Source organism: Panthera leo, chromosome C1, assembly GCF_018350215.1.
Source record: "Panthera leo isolate Ple1 chromosome C1, P.leo_Ple1_pat1.1, whole genome shotgun sequence".
NCBI lineage: Eukaryota > Metazoa > Chordata > Mammalia > Carnivora > Felidae > Panthera > Panthera leo.
This window is the reverse complement of record NC_056686.1, coordinates 160042568-160061573: the sequence shown is the minus strand read 5'-3', so window position 1 is coordinate 160061573 and position 19006 is coordinate 160042568. Positions and strand designations below refer to the sequence as shown.

Below are 19006 nucleotides of genomic sequence, written 5' to 3'. Positions count from 1 at the left end.
AGATTAGATATTGTGATTTAAAGTAAGAAATACATATGTTTGGGGGTGCCTGGATGGCTGAGTTGGTTGAGCGTCTGACTTCAGCTCAAGTCATGATCTTGCAGTTCGTGAGTTCGAGCCCTGCATGGGGCTTGCTGCTGTCAGCATGGAGCTGGCTTCAGATCCTCTGTCCCCCTCTCTCTCTGCCCCTCCCCTGCCTGGGCACTCACGCTCTCTCTCAAAAATAAACATTTAAGGGGCGCCTGGGTGGCTCAGTCGGTTGGGCGGCCGACTTCGGCGCAGGTCATGATCTCGTGGTCCGTGAGTTCAAGTCCCGCATCAGGCTCTGTGCTGACAGCTCAGGGCCTGGAGCCTGTTTCGGATTCTGTGTCTCCCTCTCTCTGACCCTCCCCCATTCATGCTCTGTCTCTGTCTCAGAAATAAAACATTAAAAAAAAACATTTAAAAAAGAAATACATATATTTGGTCTTTGTCCATGGTTCCTTTTGGACCACACTTTAAGGATGGGGGCTGACTGCCATGAGAACCAACTGCTTGATTAGAGGGTTGGAACTTCCTAGTCCTACCCTCCTGACCTCCAGTGAAGGAAAGGGGCTGGAGGCTGAGGTCAATCACCAATAGCCAATGACTTAATCATTCATGCCTATGTAATGAAGCCTCCTTAAAAATGCAAAAGGATGGAGTTTGGAGAACCTCTGCTTAGTGAACATGTAAAAATTTAAGGGAGGGTGGCACACCTGGAGAGGGCATGGAAGCTCGTCCCTGTCCTACGCACCCCTTCCATCTGGCTGTTCTTGAGCTGTACTTTTTTTATAATACACCGGTAATCTAGCAAGCAAAATGTTTCTGAGTTCTGTGAGGCATTCCAGCAAATTAATTGAACCCAAGGAGAGCGGTCATAGCAACCGCCAATCTACAGCTCATCCATCACAAGCACAAGTGACAACCTGGACTTGGGACTGGCATCTGAAGTGGGAGAAGGCAGTCTTATAGGACTGAGTCCTTAATCTGTGGGATTTGATGCTATCTCCAGGTAGATGGTGTCACAACTGGATACTGTAGGATTACCCAACTGGTGGTGTGTGGGAAAAAAAGCCCATACATTGGAACCGGGTGCAGAATTATAGCTGTCCTGCACAATGTCATAGCTAGTAAATGGCAGAGCAGAATTTTTTTTTTTTTAATGTTTATTTATTTTTGAGAGAGACAGAGACAGAATGTGAGTGGGTTAGGGGCAGAGAGAGAGGGAGACACAGAAGCAGAAGCAGGCTCCAGGCTCTGGGCCGTCAGCACAGAGCCCGACGCGGGGCTCGAACCCACGAGCTGCGAGATCATGACCTGAGCCGAAGTCGGACGCTCAACCGACTGAGCCACCCAGGCACCCCTGGCAGAGCAGAATTTCATCCCAGCTGACTCTAGGCTCCAGCTGGGAACTAGACTATAGCTCTAGGATTTGTTCTTACCCACTACATTATGCTATCTTCTGTGTAAAAAAAGGAAAGCTCATCTGGCTCAAACCTAGAAAACTTTAAGACCAGATTCTTGGATCACATCCACATACAGTAGACCTGGGATGAGCCTAGAAGTATATGTTTATATAAGTTACCCTGATGGCCAACAGGTTTAAGAATCCCTAATATTCTGGGGCACCTGGGTAGCTCAGTTAAGTGACCGACTCTTGATTTCGGCTCAGGTCATGATCGCATGATCTTGAGATAGAGCCCTTCATCAGGCTCCATGCTGAGCGTAGAGCCTGCTTAGGATTGATTCTCTTTCCTGCATGCATGCGTGGACGCTCTCTCTCTGCCCTTCCCCTGCTTGTGCACACACACATGCACACTCTTTCTCCCAAATAAACTTTAAAAAAAAATCCCTAAGGTTCCTTGCAAATATAAAGTTATTTGATTTTCAAGTTGTACACAAACACAGAAGGGTAAGAAAGAACGGGGGCTGGCCTTGCCCCTGGTGCCCATTACCGCAGCTGAGTCTTGACCACCCTCCCAAGAAGCCGTCCGAATTCTGTTTCTGACACAAGGTCCCAACCAAATCACAACTGGGATCTAGACTATAGCTCCCACTGGAGGAAGTCAACAGCTTCCCCACCACGGCCCCTAGAGTTACACACAGCCAAGATTCCCTTACTAGCCATGAATAACTAAAGCTTTAGCCATCAATTCACTAGTACCCTCACATGCTTACTCCCATTTGACACATGCACATCCTTGCCAAGTGCTTTCAGGATCTTGTTCTACAGCCATCATCTCTATCTAGTCTCATTATAACAACCAACAAATCCTAAGAACCCACTGCAGTGTGGGTCAGCCACCTTTAAGGCAAAAATCAAATGTAATTTAAAATCACTCCTGAAAATCCCTTAGCTGGGATAGGATAAGGGATACCCACAGTTTAAGTATCTGTGCCTGGACTCTCTTCTAATTGACCCTTATCCAGCTGGCCTTGGATCAGCTTCCGGGTTCTTCTTTCTTTGCCTCTTATTCCCTCCCCTTCTGAAAAAAGCCCAGTGAGGGGTGACTGGAGCCAGTCAGGGATCAGAGTTGCATCCAAGATGTGTGCCTTAGCGCTTGCTTTCTTGAGTGCATTCACAGTGCCATGTGGCCCAGGGCCAGCATCCAGGGACTGTGCTCGGTCACCTTGAGTCCTGAGATTAGAGAAAGCTCCAAAATGGGCAGGGAGACTTAGAGATCTTAGGACTCCGCAAGAAAGATAAATAGACCAGTTTAATTTTAACACAGGTTGGTGTGAGACCAACCAGGTAATGACTTAGGGTTTGAAAAACAGATCAGAGTACCCATGGTATGAATAATTTGTTAAGAGTCAGGTTAAATGTTCTTGTAAGACTCTCCACATTTGTAAAGAAGCAGTTACTGTGTGTTCTTAGTTGTACTGTACTCTGTTTTAGCATAACAATAACATTAAGATTTAGTTTAAGCTTTGGTAACCAAATGGAGCTATGGCACATGGTTACCCCGGGACCTGGGCTCCACATACTACTGTGGACAGAATTGGCCGGTGAATTATTTGGCACTTTCAAGAGGCATAATGGAGACATAATAGAAAATACTATTGTATGTTTAGCTGACCAGGTCAGTTTTATGTGGAACACTGATTGGTTCTCAGGCAGCCCATCGTAAGAAAGAACATAATCCTATCTCAGGAGCCAGTTTAAATTTCTCCATGAAAGCCTTTTCAGTCCAACCTACACTATAGCAATTTCTTCTTCCTTTGAATATCTGTAGCACTTAGTATCATGTGTCTGACAGTTCTGATGGTTTTGTGTTTAACTGTTATCTACCATTTTCAAAGGATGAACCAGTCTCCCCAGCTGGATTGTAGGTAATGTGAGGGCAGGGGTTTTATGTTCATTTCTTTGCCTGATAGCACCTAGCATATGCCTTGAAAATACCATGTAGTCCTATCATACAGTCAATGTAACTTGTGAAATCCACTCTTTCAGCTCAGAGTAGAGAGAGAAAGAAATCCCTTTATTTAACCCCTTGCCATTCCCTGCTCAAAGTAGCCCTTGGACTCTGCTACCCCCAAGGAAAGGGAAGCATAATAGGCATAATAGGCATCCAAGACCTTCATTCTTGGTTGTTGAATTTTCAAGGATTCCTGTCCCAGCTTAAGTATCCTGTCCCTTATCCAGGATAAGGGATAAGGGATAAGGGATAAGCCCCGATTCACATGGGAAGCAGTTTAATAAATCAACATAACACAGTGCATTTCCAAATCTCAGATGCCGGCCAATTCCTCCAGGTCTGAAGGACATTTCTGACTTTTCCTTTAGGAGATGGCATGAGCACAAGTCAGAAACACCAAGTTCAAATCCAGATTCTATTCAGATTCTGAACCAGTTGTGAGACTTCAGACATTTCTTAACTTTCAGCTTCAGTTTCTTCATCTATAAAGGGAGTCAGTTGGACTAGATGACCTCTAGTTAATGATTTTTAAAGCAGGAGCATCACTAGTCTGAGAAAAATCAAAAGCAAACATCACAGAGTCAGAAGGGACAAGGGGCCTGGAGAGCCTCTGGAAGATGACGAGGATCAAAAAGTTCCCCAAAAGAAGATAACGGACGAGGAAAAACCCAGAACTGCTCTACAAGAACTGCACTTACAGATTTCTTCCTTCTAGTTTCTGCTTTATAGTCAAACATAGATCCGTCTCTTCCAAGAAGAGCTAAGGGTGATGATTCATAGAACGGACATACCCACAGGTGTCATCCTGCACCGTCTACCTGGCAGGGGTGGTAACTCAACCTTAAATATCTAAGAGAAACGAAAGATCCCAAGGAGTGCAGACCCTGACCTCGGTAACTCAGACGACTATCTCATCATCGTTTGGAGTCTCAAACTTCCTTAATGCACAGTCTAAAACTGTGACTGAAGTTTTATAGTCTCTAGGTCAGTTTTATAGTCCCCAAAGTCCTGGGAACACCCAACACGTTCCAAGGCTCTCAGATACATTATTCTGTTATAAAATCTAAACTTGAGTTCAAATTGGTGTTAAATATTTAAATAGGACTGTAGAAAATTTAAGTCACAAAAATCTATGAGTTTCGGTAACAGTGCATTCATCTGATATTCCCACACATCTTTACTTCTCCTGCCTCAATGAAGTCCCTTGGTCAGCAAATCCACTTTTTGTTATCAGTCTAATTATGACCAATTAAAGTTAAACTGCTTTGAACACAGGTTTCATAAATGTAACTTAAGAGTTTACGATATCCATCATGCCATGTACAATAAACTTTGGCTTTGCTCTTTGGCAGTCACAATCAGAATGGTTAACACCAGTCCAATAGCTGGCACATAGTAGGAACTGAATTAGTGCTTCTAAATTTATCAGCACTAACAGCCACTTAGTCAGCAAGTACCCATCCATGCCAGGCAGGAATTGAGCACTGTACGTGCTATCTCTTAATCCTTACAATAACCTTATTAAGCAGTAATAGCTCCATTTTACAGATAAAGAAACTAAGGTTCAAAATAAATTAACAGCTGCTACATGGCCCAGAAGGAATATGAGCTCAGGCCTCTCTCACCGGTTCCCTGAAATACTCCTACTGAGCTTTTCTATAGAGTGCAGAGTTTAGGACACTGGACCAGAAGTTGTGGGGTCTCAATCTCACTGGCTGTTATTTTACACCCACAACTGTTACAGTCAAAGGTGACAACTGATGTGATTATGGCCTGTGTGTGTAGTTTTCCCGGGAGGACCAAAGCTGCTCCTGAAGCTGGAATACTTTACCAAAAGAAGGGGAGGGGACTCTAACAGCAGTAACAAGTTTTAGCAGGCATGCTGCGTAGTGACAGAGATTCCTGGCTAAAGTCACATTTTGCAAGTCTCCATCCCAGATATTTCCTTGCCCCAATACTTCCCCTTCACAATGTTTGCTGGAACAAGTATTCCAAGGAAGCCATCACCTTCAGTAGGCGTCAGGTCAAGAGAATACCAAGCAGAATGTATTCCCTCCGCTGGCCCACAATCATTGCTGCACTAACCAGTTCAAACTCTCCATATGGGTGGAAGCACATTTACACACTAAGTATTCAGAAACACTAAACGTCATCCATTAACTGAGGTAACAGAAACCACCTTTCATTTCAGATTTACAGCTTGACAATTATTTCTACTAAAAGAAGGCAGAGTATAAGCAGCTGGCCAGCCCTCAGACCACCAGCCCTGGGCCTCCCCACCCCCTACTAGTTTCTTTGCTTCACTAGCAGGTGTTATCAGAAAATCCTGACTTTAAGATTCACCAGTTCTGAAGTTCTTAACTCAGAAATCAAAAGGTTTCCTCCAGCTCTAGAATCCCATTCGTCTCTCATAAACACAGTCTTCTCTTTACTGGGGCTGCACTTTGCTTTCTCCGGTCTGTTGGTCCTGGAAGGGCCTCGGTTCCACTAAAAGCCTTGAGGGAGGAGGGACCTTCTGTGAGTTTATTTTTCGGTAGTACAGATCAAGAATGAAGGCCCACAGCGATTAGGGCGGACTAAGCTCCCAAACCCTCTCCAGCCTAAATAGTTTGATCATGTGGGAACCAACACCGTCTAAGAAAGAAAAGGAGAAGCTAAGCAGTGCCAGTCTCCACTTTCTCCCGGGAGGAACACCGCTATGCTATGGTGGGGGAGGGGGGTCATTTCCAAACCTTGTTTGCAAAGCCCCAGTCCAGATCGGACATTTTGCTTTAACTCTTCAGCTTGGGCCTGCCCAGTGCAGGGGCCCAAAGTGTCTTGAGGTACCCCTCCCCCCCCCCGCCGGGCGCTTGGGGGCCTGGGCGGGGTACCGGGAACACCACTCATAGGGGCTTGTTTTCTCAGCTGATCTTAGTCATGAGAACAGGTGCTTGGTCAATTTCATCTTTTTTTTTTTTTTTTTTTGGAAAAAAAAGTTGGGGTGTAGAATAGCTCCCAGAGGAGCGCCCGCCGTTCAGAGAAAGCCACGCAAGACAGGATAAAAAGTGGCTTTCCAACTTCTGCCGGGCTCGCGAGTCTTCAAGGAAACCAGGTAGTGTGTGCGGTTGGGAAAGGCCTGGATCTTTCCGAACAACGCTCCCAGCAAGCCCACAGCAGCGATGCAGCGACTCTACACCCCGGGTCACCCTCGCCCCAAACATACACGTGAAGCTCAGCAAAGCGTGCCACCTGCCGGGTTCCCAGCAAACATGCCCGGAGGGAAGGACCTCCGGAAAGCACTTTTGTTTAAAAAGAAAAAAAAAAAAAAAAAAGTAAACTCTCCCGGGGCCGAGGACAGCCCCGCCTGGCACCGGGGCCGGGGTCCGCGGGGCTCGGCCCTCGGATCCTCCGGCTTCCAAGGCCAAATGGGGGGAGGCGCCGCGACGGGCGGGGCGGCGAGCAGCGGGCCGCGCTCCCCCGGGGGCCGGCAGAATCCCGGGCGGGGCAGACGCACGGGTAGGGCTGGCTGGCGGGAACGCGGCGCGCCCTCGCCCCTGCTCGCGCGCAGGCCGGCGCCCTGGCGGGGGTGGGAAGTCGGGGAACTTACAGCCGCCTGTCCTCGGGCTTTTGCTGCCAGTGCATGGCCAGCGAGAAGCCAAAGAGGCTCCCGGGGTCCCCAGTTTTCCGGATCACATTGTCCTCGCGGGTGTCCAAGTTGAAGGCGGCGCCGAGCCGGGGCAGGAGACCCGCGGACAGGTAGAGCAGCCACAGCTGCCCGGCGGCCGCCATGGGCGGGCGCAAGTGGAGAGGAGCCGGAGCCGCGGCGGCCGCCCTGCGCTCGGGGCCGGGTTCGAGGCTGCCGCGCTGCTGCTGCTGCTGCTGCTGCTGCCGCCGCCGCCGCCGCGGCCACCTTAGTCTCCTCCGGCCACCGCGCCCGGCCCCACCCCCGGGACGAGCTGCGCACTCCGCCTGGCCGCTCCCCCTCGCGGGCAGCTCCCGGTGGCTGAATGAGCCCGTTGTTCTCTGGAGACTCGCAGGCGTTTTATCAAGTGACGAGGACGCCGGCCCCGCCCCTCCCCACCCCTCTGGCCCCTCCTCGCGCGCCCGCCACCCGGCCCGCAGCCGGCACCTTCCCGGCCGGCCCGGCTGCGCTGCGTCCCCGCGCTGCCCCTCCCCGGCCGGCCCCTGGCCGCTCCGGTAGCCGCCTACCTGGCCCGGAAGCCGGAGTGGGAGACTGGAGTTGGGGGGTGGGCCTTGAGCTCTCGGCCCAGCAGCCCCGTCTGGGGGGTCCTTCGGGAAAGAAGCACTGGGAATTGTGGTTGCAATTCGGCGCCGAGCCAGAAAGGCGTTTACTATCTGTTAGCAAGGAGACGTGCTGGTGTTGCGCCGGCACTGATCGCCTTAAGCAGCGGATTCTCGCCGACCCAAGCCCACGTGCAAATGCGCACTTCATTCAGTTCACAAGTGTTTATGGAGCGCTTAACGCGTGCCAGATACTCGGGGAAGGGAGCTGCATGGATTGTTTTCAGCCCTCAAAGAACTAACCGTCAAAAATGATCATAGCCCAAACTTTGATGGTGCTATACAATTTACAGCTCACAGCTATTATCTCATTTAACCCTCCGAACACTCCTATGAGATGGGTATTTCTTTTGCAGATGAGAAAAACTCAAGCTCAGCCTGGACCCAGAGCACCCAGGGAGGGATCTGACCAGGTGAAAAGAGCTTTTGGGAGAAGTCACACTGTTATCAGCAATTTGAAACTTGGTTTGTAGGCGCTCTGAAGCTGAGAAGAAGCCCCTCAACAGTAAAGGATGGGTGTTTAAGGTGGTACCGGCAAGGGCTCAGGAGCCCTTCTCTCCTGCCCCCCAAATTGCCGGGACTAGGTCCCCACCCAGAGTCAGCTCTGAGCTCTGTGTGGGTGGCCTAAGGCTCCTGCCTCCAGAGCATGGGTGGGGCCTCCAGTGAGGGAGGTGTTGATCTCTGGGGCAACTTTATCTCCAGGGATTCTTATCCAGGGAAGAGAGAATTCAGAGTTACTGTGAAATTTGGATGACAAAAAAAATGTTTACATTTTTATTTTCACTAACCTCTAATTGGCATTTAGCATTTCCTTCCTTTATGAAGGTAGGCAACGCACCACAGGGGCAGTAGGATAAGTACTTATGCTTTAGTCTCCAGTAGAACCCATAGATTTTTTTACATCACATCATAGTTACAATATCTTCAATTACAGTCATTAGATAGACCCTCCACTAGATCTTGTTGTGCAATAGGTCAATTAAAAAGTATATAGGGGCGCCTGAGTGGCTCAGTCGGTTAAGCTTCTGACTTCTCTCAGGTCATGATCACATGGTTTGTGAGTTCCAGCCTCGCCTGGCTCTGTGCTGACAGCTCAGAGCCTAGAGCCTGGAGCCGGCTTCAGATTTTATGTCTCCCTCTCCCTTTGCCCCTCCCCCATTCTTGCTCTCACGCTCTCTCTCTCAAAAATAAATAAACATTAAAAATTTTTTATGAACACATCAGGAGACTATAGATGCTGGAGAGGATGTGGAGAAATGGGAACCCTCTTGCACTGTTGGTGGGAATGCAAACTGGTGCAGCCACTCTGGAAAACAGTGTGGAGGTTCCTCAAAAAATTAAAAAAAGATCTACCCTATGACCCAGCAATAGCACTGCTAGGAATTTACCCAAGGGATACAGGAGTGCTGATGCATAGGGGCACTTGTACCCCAATGTTTATAGCAGCACTTTCAACAATAGCCAAACTGTGGAAAGAGCCTAAATGTCCATCAACTGATGAATGGATAAAGAAATTGTGGTTTATATACACAATGGAATACTACGTGGCAATGAGAAAGAACGAAATCTGGCCTTTTGTAGCAGCGTGGATGGAACTGGAGAGTGTTATGCTAAGTGAAATAAGTCATACAGAGAAAGACAGATACCATATGTTTTCACTCTTATGTGGATCCTGAGAAACTTAACAGAAGACCATGGGGGAGGGGAAGGAGAAAAAAAAAAAAGAGGTTAGAGAGGGAGGGAGCCAAAACATAAGAGACTCTTAAAAACTGAGAACAAACTGAGGGTTGATGGGGAGTGGGAGGGAGGGCAGGGTGGGTGATGGGTATTGAGGAGGGCACCTGTTGGGATGAGCACTGGGTGTTGTATGGAAACCAATGTGACAATAAATTTCATATTAAAAATTTTTTTAAGTACATGTACTGCTACAACGTAAGTTTCTTAACATTTTGTTAATTGTATCTCAATATAATTGGTTTCCTTTGTAATCCCATGTATTTTATTTTATGCATTTAAAAACCTTGTTCTGAAAAGGGATTCGTGGTCTTTGGCAGCCTGCCAAAGGGGTCCCATGGCATGAAAAGTTTTCAGAAGTGCTAGCCTGAGGCTCTTGGAATGCCTTGGGGAGGCTGTCTTGGAATCTGATGTCCCTGCATTGGAAAGGGAAGCAGAGCACAGCCCCAGGGAAGAGCTGGAGCACTGTGTGTGCACGTGGGGATGGGGATAGGGATGCCCCTTCACCTCAAGGAGTATTTGTACCAAGGGAGCAGCCCACACCACACAAAACTGCCTGAACACCATCAAGGGTCCACCGGTGGTAACAACTGCCAGAGTGTGTCCCTCAGGTAAGAGGGGCGTGTCCTACTTCTCTTCCAATCAATAACTCCAGTCAAGTATTGTCAAAAGTGGGGTGCAGAGGACTTCAACAGGAATTCCACAGAGGGGAGGACACAGTTTGGTCTATTAACACTTGGCTTTTCCAAATTCTAGAGGCCACCTGCTTTTCCTTGGCTTATGGCTCCTTCCTCCACCTTCAGAGCCAGCAGTGTAGCACCTTCAAACAGAGTCTATCTCTCTGACTCTGCTTCCATTATCACATCTTCTCTAACTCTGACTCCCCTGCCTCCCATTTTCCCAAAAGGCCTCCTGTCATTAACACCAGGCCCACCAGATAATGCAAGATAATCTCCCCATCTCAAGCTTCTTTATGACATCTACAAAGTTCCCTTTGCCATGTGAAGTTACATGGTCACAGTTCTATGGACTAAGACGAGGGCATCTTTGGGGGCCAGTATTCTGCCAAAAATAGCCACTCAGCTGGTTAGTCCTTGACCAACAAGCTACTGGGCAGATATCTTCCCAATAGATATCCAAGCATGTGCTGGTTACAGCACCTTGCGTCTACTGAGCCCCTTGTGTAACTTGAACTCCAGTGCTTGTAACCACGTCATTGGCAAGGAAGGATGATGCCGCAGATGGAGGGTCAAAACATAGCCCAGGATTCTAGAATCCTGGAAGTATGGTCCTTCCATCTGGCAGGTACCACATCCCAGGTGCATTCATTACCCCATCAAATTCTTGTTGCTTTTCATGGTGTTTTGAATTGAGTGAGTAAACCATGTGATTTGAGCATCTCAAAAAAAAGTGGGGTGCAGTGAATTCAAATTCAGTGGGCAATGCTGAAGATCACACTGTTTTAACGAATGCGTAATAACCGTGGTGAGATTGAGAAACTGTTGGAAACTAATTGAGAAAGCTAAGGAAAACATCTGTATTATGATGTTTCATGCAAGATAGCCTTTCTTCTTCATGTTGAACACCTACTATTCCAGAGAAACAGATCCGAGCTATTACAGTGAGAGTATAGTGAGCCTCACTGCAAGCTGGTATTCAGGGAGAGCCACTGATGCAGCTGTACTGTTGCCCTTGTTTTTTTTTTTTAAGTAACACTTTGTTTTTTTAATTTTGAAATGCGACTCGATTTGACACCTGACACTGTCCAGCGTAACAACGCTTCCTTCCTTCTCTAAGCCATTGCTCATGCAGTCCTCCCCACCGCCTTGTATCATCTTTAATACATATTCCACTACCCTGTTCAAGGTCCAGTTAAGGCCCCACCTCTGCCTTGTGTATCTTCCTCCCACTCCACTGAATTTCCATCCTCTTTGTCTTCTATTTTAGAAATTTAATATTTACACGGTTAAATGTGGTATTATTTTATTCTCTAGTGATTTCATTTTTAAATCTTGGGTAATGATTAAAGTCAAGAACTTGAAAAGGGCAAACACATTATAATTTTTAATCTTCTAAACTAATACAGGGCTTGTAGTAGAGGCATAATAAATGCTGATTCTCTTTAATGTACTAACTCATTCTCAAAAACATTTAAGTTTTTTTTCCTGATAGTAAATTGTTTCATTTATTTTTTTTATTTTATTTATTCTCAAGTTAGCTAACATACCATGTAGTCTCGGCTTCAGGAGTAGATTCCAGTGACTCATCTCTTACATATATCACCCAGTGCTCATCCCGACAAGTGCCCTCTTCAATGCCCATCACCCATTTTCCCTACTACCTCAACCCCCATCAACCCTCAGGTTGTCCTCTGTATTTAAGAATCTCTTATGGTTTGCCTGCTGAAATACTTCTGAACTGGTTGATAAAAACTCTGCCCTGAGCTCCCCAAGTTCAACTGCCCCTACCCTGGCCACTTTCCTAGGACCCACCCCCACAATACAGCAACTAAAGGTTTAAACCCTTAAGCCCTTGTGTTGCAAGGGCATCTGGTGGGGTGTGCCTGTGTCATAGCAGCTGTTCACCACACTGGAATATCACTCCTTGCTTCCAAGGGTAATTCTGTGCACCGTTTGCTGCCTCCATCCCAAGATATGTTTTAGTAGATGATGTTTGAATGGCCAGTTATCTACTTGATCCCAAATATTGATTGTGCTCAAATTGACATTTTAAATAATGTTAAACTTAAAATAGCAACTACCTATAGAGTGCTATGGAATTGAATGATGTGTGGGAAAACGAAGGGATAAGGAAAAACAAGGATAAGTGACTTGTTCTGGAGTGTGCCGAGTGCCCAAGACAGATGGAAAACTTTGAACCACACTCCTACCTTCCACCTACCTCCTGCCTAGGATGCCAAACATACCTGAAGTTGAGTCAAACTCAAAGACTCTTCACAATAGTCTCTTTGAAGGCTGTCAGCTTTTCCTGATTAACTGTAACAAGTTGTGTGAATCAGTTGTCATTTCCGTGATAAATAGAGTTAGGCTAATGTAAGAGAAGTCTCAAAAGGGAGATGTAGACGACCTTCACAATCTGCTGAGGACATTGTCAGTTTCAGGACCAAAAGAAATGAAGGAACCAAGAAAGCTAAAAATTATGAGGTAAAGACCTGGGGAAAGAGGTACATAGTTTTAATGAAAAAATAAATCTGGGACAAGAAGACACTTGTCTGGAAGCAAAGGGAGGAAGTTAGCTCGATGATAAAGATGTGCTGACCGTATAGGGCATGAGGTGTGTGCATACACATATTGCAAGAATTGCTCGACAAATCCAGTAATGACAAACTCGGGTCATGTTCCAAAAAAGGCTGATTCGAAAACAGGAATACCTAAGAATATGACTATAAGATCATAGAAGATACTTCTACAAACCGGAAATTTTAAACAAAAAGGCAATGAAAGCTATGAACAGACATTTGCTCAGATGAGAGCTTTTGAATTATGTTTTACCAATACACTTTTCAAAAGAAAATTATTTGTTCTATATCCTACCTTTGGTAGGGGAGCTTTCAAGTAATTTTAAACTGTGGTTCACCTGTGGAGAACTCTGAGAAACTCCCATCATGCCTGAAATATTTTCCATTTCCTAGGACCTACTGTAATACTGTAATCATTTTGCTATCAGGTTCACAGTTGTACTGACTTCATCGTCACCAACTGCAGAGAACATCATGTTTGCTGCTTTTAGGCAACATGGAAACTAACTATTGAAAACATCTCTTTATTCTCCTTTCGTAGTTGCATTACACTAATGGTTTTACATGTTTCCTGGAGCACATGGTCTGTGGACCCCGTGCTTCAAATTGTGCCTCTGTGTCCAGACTGGCCACATGACCTCATGTCTTTTAATCTCTCTATGCCTCAGTTTCCCCAGCTCTGAGATAATGATAGCATCTACTCCCAAAGAGTTGCCTTGCCTTAAGGATTAGTAAGGTTGATGGAATCTGAAGCACTTAAAATGTTGTATTAAAATAAAAACTTTCACCTGTGTACAAGCTTTCAAAATCTGGCCTTTACAAGTTATGCGTTGACCCATGATACACATACAGTTTTGTGAGCTAGATACATACAGTAAACTTTTCAAATAGGGATTCTACTATTCAATGGCAGATTTGATGTTTCAGAAAATGAAAAAGAGTTTTCCATGTTGCTTTTTTGTCTCTTTATGTAAGCGGTCAGAGATTTTCCTTCCACACTAAAAATGTTTTTTGTTTGACGTTTTATTTGCTCTAAGTCACAGCACATTTTATAGGGGCAAACCTACCTCTGGCTGGAATCAGGAGAAACCAAATTTCCAGCTATACCTTAGTTTAAAACCCAGATCTATTTTATTTATTTTTCCAGAGATTATGTACATTTTTAGTGAAATAATCACCACAATAAGTTTAGTTAACACCTGTCACTTCACAGTTCGATTTTTTTTTCCCCTGGTGATGAGAACTTTTAAGATTTACTGTCTTAGTCACCTTTAAATATAAAATACAATATTATTAACTAGAGTCACCATGTTGTGCATTAAATCCCCAGAACATATGTATATTATTAACTGGAAGTTAATTTGTACCTTTTGAACACCACTCCCCCCCCCGCCTCAGCTTGTGCTAACCACCAATCTGTTCTGTTTCTATGAGTTTGGGTTTTTGTTTTCTTTTTTTTAGATTTCACATATAAGTGAGATGATACAGTATTTGTCTTTCTCTCTCTGATTTATCTTACTTAGCATAATGTCCTCAAGTTTCATCCATGTTCTCATATATGGCAGGATTTCCTTCTTTTATGGCTGAATGATATTCCGCTATACATATATATATTATATGATATATATATATATATATATCATATAATATATATATACTCACACCATGTTTTCTTTATCCATTAATCCATCAGTGGGTATTAAGGTTGTTCACCCAGATCTATTTTAAAATAAATTTCACTTGAGTATTTCAATTCACTTACAATGAACTTGTTAAAATGGTCACTTTAGGTGGGATTCTTTTCTTACTGTTTGTTTTGAGGGAATTTTTCTAAGCCAAGAAGCCACATTTTGCTAGACAGTCAAAAATAAACTAAATTTTAAAAGAATCAAGTGAAATATAAAACTGAGCTCCCAAGGCTGAGGCGAAACCACCACTTGGAAAATTTGGTTTTCCATCCCACCATCATCAGAAACAAACATGAAGTTATGTGTAGCTCATGCCATATGCAATGTAGTCTTTTTTCTTTTAATTCAGTTGTAATTAATATACAGTGTTAGATTAGTTTCAGGTGTATACTATAATGAATCAACAATTCTATACATCACTCTTTTTTTAATCTTTCCTAATGTTTATTTATTTTTTTAGAGACACAGAGAGAAACAGAACACAAGCAGGGGAGGGGCAGAGAGAGAAGACATAGAATCTGAAGTAGGCTCCAGGCTCTAAGCTGTCAGCACAGGGCCTGATGCAGGGATGGAACTCACGAACTGCAAAATCGTGACCTGAGTGGAAGTCGGATGCTTAACAAACTGAGCCACCCAGCACCTCATGATAAGTGTACTTGTAACCTCCCTCACCCATTTCACCCATCTGCCCCTAATCTCTCCTCTGGTAACCATCGGTTTGTCCTCTATATTTAACAGTCTGTTTTTAGTTTGTCTCCTTTCTTTGTTCTTTTGTTTTCTTTCTTAAATTCCACATACGACTGAAATCATATGGTATTTGTTTTTCTCTGACTTATTTCACTTAGGATTATACCCTCTAGATCTATCTATGTTGTTGCAAATGGCAAGATTTCATTCTTTTATATGGCTAAGTAATATTCCATCGTATAAATATACCACATCTTCTTTATCCATTCATCTGCTGATGGACATTTGGCTCTTAACGTGGCTATTGTAAATAATGCTGCAATAAATATAGGGGTGCAAATATCTTTGGAAATGTAGTGTTAGTGTTTTCATATTCTTTGGGCAAATACCCAGTAGTGAAATTACTAGATCATATGGTATTTCTATTTTTAACTTTTTAAGGAACATTTATACTGTTTTCCACAGTGGCTGTACCAATATGCATTCCCACCCACAGTGCATGAGGGTTCCTTTTTCTCCACATCCTCTTGGGCAATATTTCTTGTGTTTTTTATTTTAGCCATTATGACAGGTATGAGGTGATATCTCGTTGTAGTTTTGATTTGTATTTCCTTAATGGTAAGTGACACTGAACATCTTTTCATGTGTGTGTTGGCCATGGTCTGTCTTCTTCGGAGAAATGTCTGTTCATGTCTTCTGCCCGCTATTAACTGGATTATTTATTTCTTTGGTGTTGAGTTATATAAGTCCTTTATCTATTTTGGATATTAACCCCTTATTGGATATATCATTTGCAAATATATTCTTCCATTCGGTGGGCTTTTTGTTTTGCTGATGGTTTCCTTCACTGTGTAAAAGCTTTTTCTTTTGATTTAGTCCCAATAATTTAATTTTCCTTTTGTTTCCCTTGCCTGAAGAGACATATCCAGAAAAATTTTTCTATAGCTGATGTCAAAGAGATTACTGCCTATGCTCTCTTCTGGGAATTATATGGTTTCGGGTCTCACATTTAGGTCTTCAGTCCAATTTGAGTTCGTTTTTATGTGTGGTGTAAGAAAGTGGCCCAGTTTCATTCTTTTGCATGTAGATGTCCAGGTTTCCCAACACCATTTGTGGAAGAGACTGTCTTTTTCCCACTGCATATTCTTGCCTCCTTTACTGAAGATAATTGACCATATAATCGCGGGCTTATTTCTGGGCTCTGTACTCTGTTCCATTGATCTATGGGTCGATTTTTTGTGCCAGTACCATACCGTTTTGATTACTACTGCTTTGTAGTGTATCTTGAAATCTGGGTTTGTGCTGTCTCCAGTTCTTTTCCCTCTTTTTTCAAGATTGCTTTGACTATTTGGGATCTTTTGTGGTTCCATGCAAAGTTTTGGGGGTGTTTGTTTTAGTTCTGTGAAAAATGGTGTTGGTATTTTGATTGGGATTATATTGCATCTATAGATTGCTTTGTGTATATGGACATTTTAACGATATTTGTTCTCCCAATCCATAAACATGGAATGTCTTTCCATGTGTATGTGTCATCTTCAATTTCTTTCATCAATGTGTTATAGTTTTCAGAGTACCAGTTTTTCACCTCCTTGGTTAAGTTTATCCCTAGGTATTTTCTTATTTTTGGCGCAATTATAAATGGGACTGTTTTGGGGCACCTGGGTGGCTTAGTCAGTTAAGCATATGACTTCGGCTCAGGTCATGATCTCACAGTTGGTGGGTTCAAGCCCCGCATGGGGCTCTGGTGTTGACAGCTCAGAGCCTAGAGCCTGCTTCGGGTTTTGTGTGTCCCTCTCTCTCTGTCCCTCCCCTGTGCTCTGTCTCTCTTTGTCTCTCAAAAAATAAACCAAAAAAAAATGTTTCAAAAAAATTTAATAAAAATAAAAGGGACTCTTAATTTCTCTTTCTGCTACTTCATCATTAGTGTATAGAAATGCAATGGATTTCTGTATATTGATTTTCTATATACTGAAAGGCCAAACTTAGAGGAGACATTAAAAAAAATTTTTTTTAATGTTTATTTATTATTTGAGAGAGAGAGAGAGACAGAGCATGAGTGGGGGAGGGGCAGAGAGAGAGGGAGACACAGAATCTGAATCAGGGTCCAGGCTCTGAGCTGGCAACACAGAGCCCGATGTGGGGCTCCAACTAGTGAACCAGGAGATCATGACCTGAGCCAAAGTCAGACGCTTAACTGACTGAGCCACCCAGGCACCTTGAGGAGACATTTTTAAAATTGATTTCTTTAAAGAAAAAATTGTTTTGCTTTCTAGGGAGCCTGGGTGCCTCAGTTGGTTAAGAGTCTGATTTTGGCCCAGGTCATGATTTCACAGTTATTGGGTTCAAGCCCCTCATCAAGCTCTCTGTTGTCAGCGTGGAGCCTGAAGCCTGCTTGGGATTTGGTGTCTCCCTCTCTCTCTGCCCCTCCCCCACTCGTGCTCTGTCTCTCTCTCTCCCTCTCTCAAAAATAAATAATAAACATTAAAAAAAAAAAAGTAAAGAAAAAAATTTTGCTTTCTACAAAAAGAACTTCAATGAAAAACAACAGCAAGCTGATTCCGAGTCGGGACTTAAACCAGTGATGTCTGGAGTGTGTCAGTTCAGATCAAGGCAAGCACTCAAGAGTGGCAGCTTAGCCTCACCTATTTCCCCGCTGAGGGGATGGAACGATTTCCTCTGCTTCTCAAGGACTCGGTTTTCTAATCCACAAAATGTCCAGCATTCTTGTCTCCCTGGGTTGTTACATGAATTAAATGAACTATGGACGTGAGGTATGGAGCACAATGCCTACTATTAAATACACAGTGAGTAAAATAGTAGCTATGAAAATGAAGGAGAAAATATTCTAGAAAATAAAACAAGAGCAGGCTTCAGGCAATGGGTATTAAACACAGGGGAGAGGCTATGTACATGAGGTCACCTGCACCCCACATTCACTTCATGTAAATGGTCCAGATAAACCGTTCCTTCCCTTTGAGCTTGGCCAATAGTCCCTGTCATTGCACTTTCTCAGTGCCTGGCGTTTGGGCGCAAGTACGTCCACGCTTCACACTAGCTCTGGGCCACTTGCACCTCCTACAGTGTTTGCGGAAGCAACGATGGGCCCCAAACTCCACACCAGAAGCTGGAAAGGGAAAAACAGCTCAGAGGACCAGCCGGCGAGGAGGCCGGGCGGGAGAATGAGGTGAAAGTGGAAGGACAGGGGCGCCTGGGTGGCTCAGTCAGTTAAGCATCCGACTTCCGCTCAGGTCATGATCTTGTGGTTCCTGAGCTGGAACCCCGCATCCGGCTGTGCGCTGACAGCTCAGAGCCTGGAGCCTCTTCAGATTCTGTGTCTTTCTCTCTCTGCCCCTCCCCTGCTCACACTCTGTCTCTCTCTCTCTCTCTTAAAAATAAAACATTAAAAAAATTAAAAAAGAAAAAGTAGAAGGACATTTCCAAACACATTCTTATCTCCTTCCTTTCACAGTCTGTCCAACCAGGGGAAACGTTAGTGATAAAGATCCTCCAAAACCGTGGCCGACTTAACAAATCACTGCTACTCTGTTTGAAACTTTAGCTTATTGAATACATCTTGCTGCTAATGTTAAAGCAGCTTATACTACTGAAAAATCAATTGGCGAGGTAGTTAAGAGAACCTGCTGCTTAACAGAGAAATCAGACCCTGAACGTCAAAATTTCTTCACAGTTGAATCTGGAAAGCAATCCATTTGCACATGAATAATTAAGAACTCACTATTCAATAAGTCGCTTCTGTTAGCACATTAGCAAGACGTTTGAAGTCAAGGTAATAAATTCTGCCCTGTGAACGTACCACTGTATAGAACAAATAACAAAGAAGGAAAAGAATGCAGAAATTTGGACCACCTAATAGTTGAGAATGTTCCTATAACAATGGCTTTGCTGTCCCAGATCAC

The 19006-nt window shown here is 44.3% G+C and overlaps 1 protein-coding gene across 2 annotated transcripts in view; it reads right to left on the bottom strand.

The window, feature by feature from the left end:
• Positions 1-7419, bottom strand: part of ITGA6 (integrin subunit alpha 6) — a 77148-nt gene extending 69729 nt beyond the window's left edge. For both annotated transcript variants that reach the window (XM_042949142.1, XM_042949143.1), the window contains exon 1: positions 7027-7419. In XM_042949142.1, the coding sequence (XP_042805076.1) occupies positions 7027-7208 (182 nt within the window). In that variant the 5' untranslated portion in view covers positions 7209-7419. The remainder of the gene's footprint in view (positions 1-7026) is intronic.
• Positions 7420-19006: the final 11587 nt, after the last annotated feature.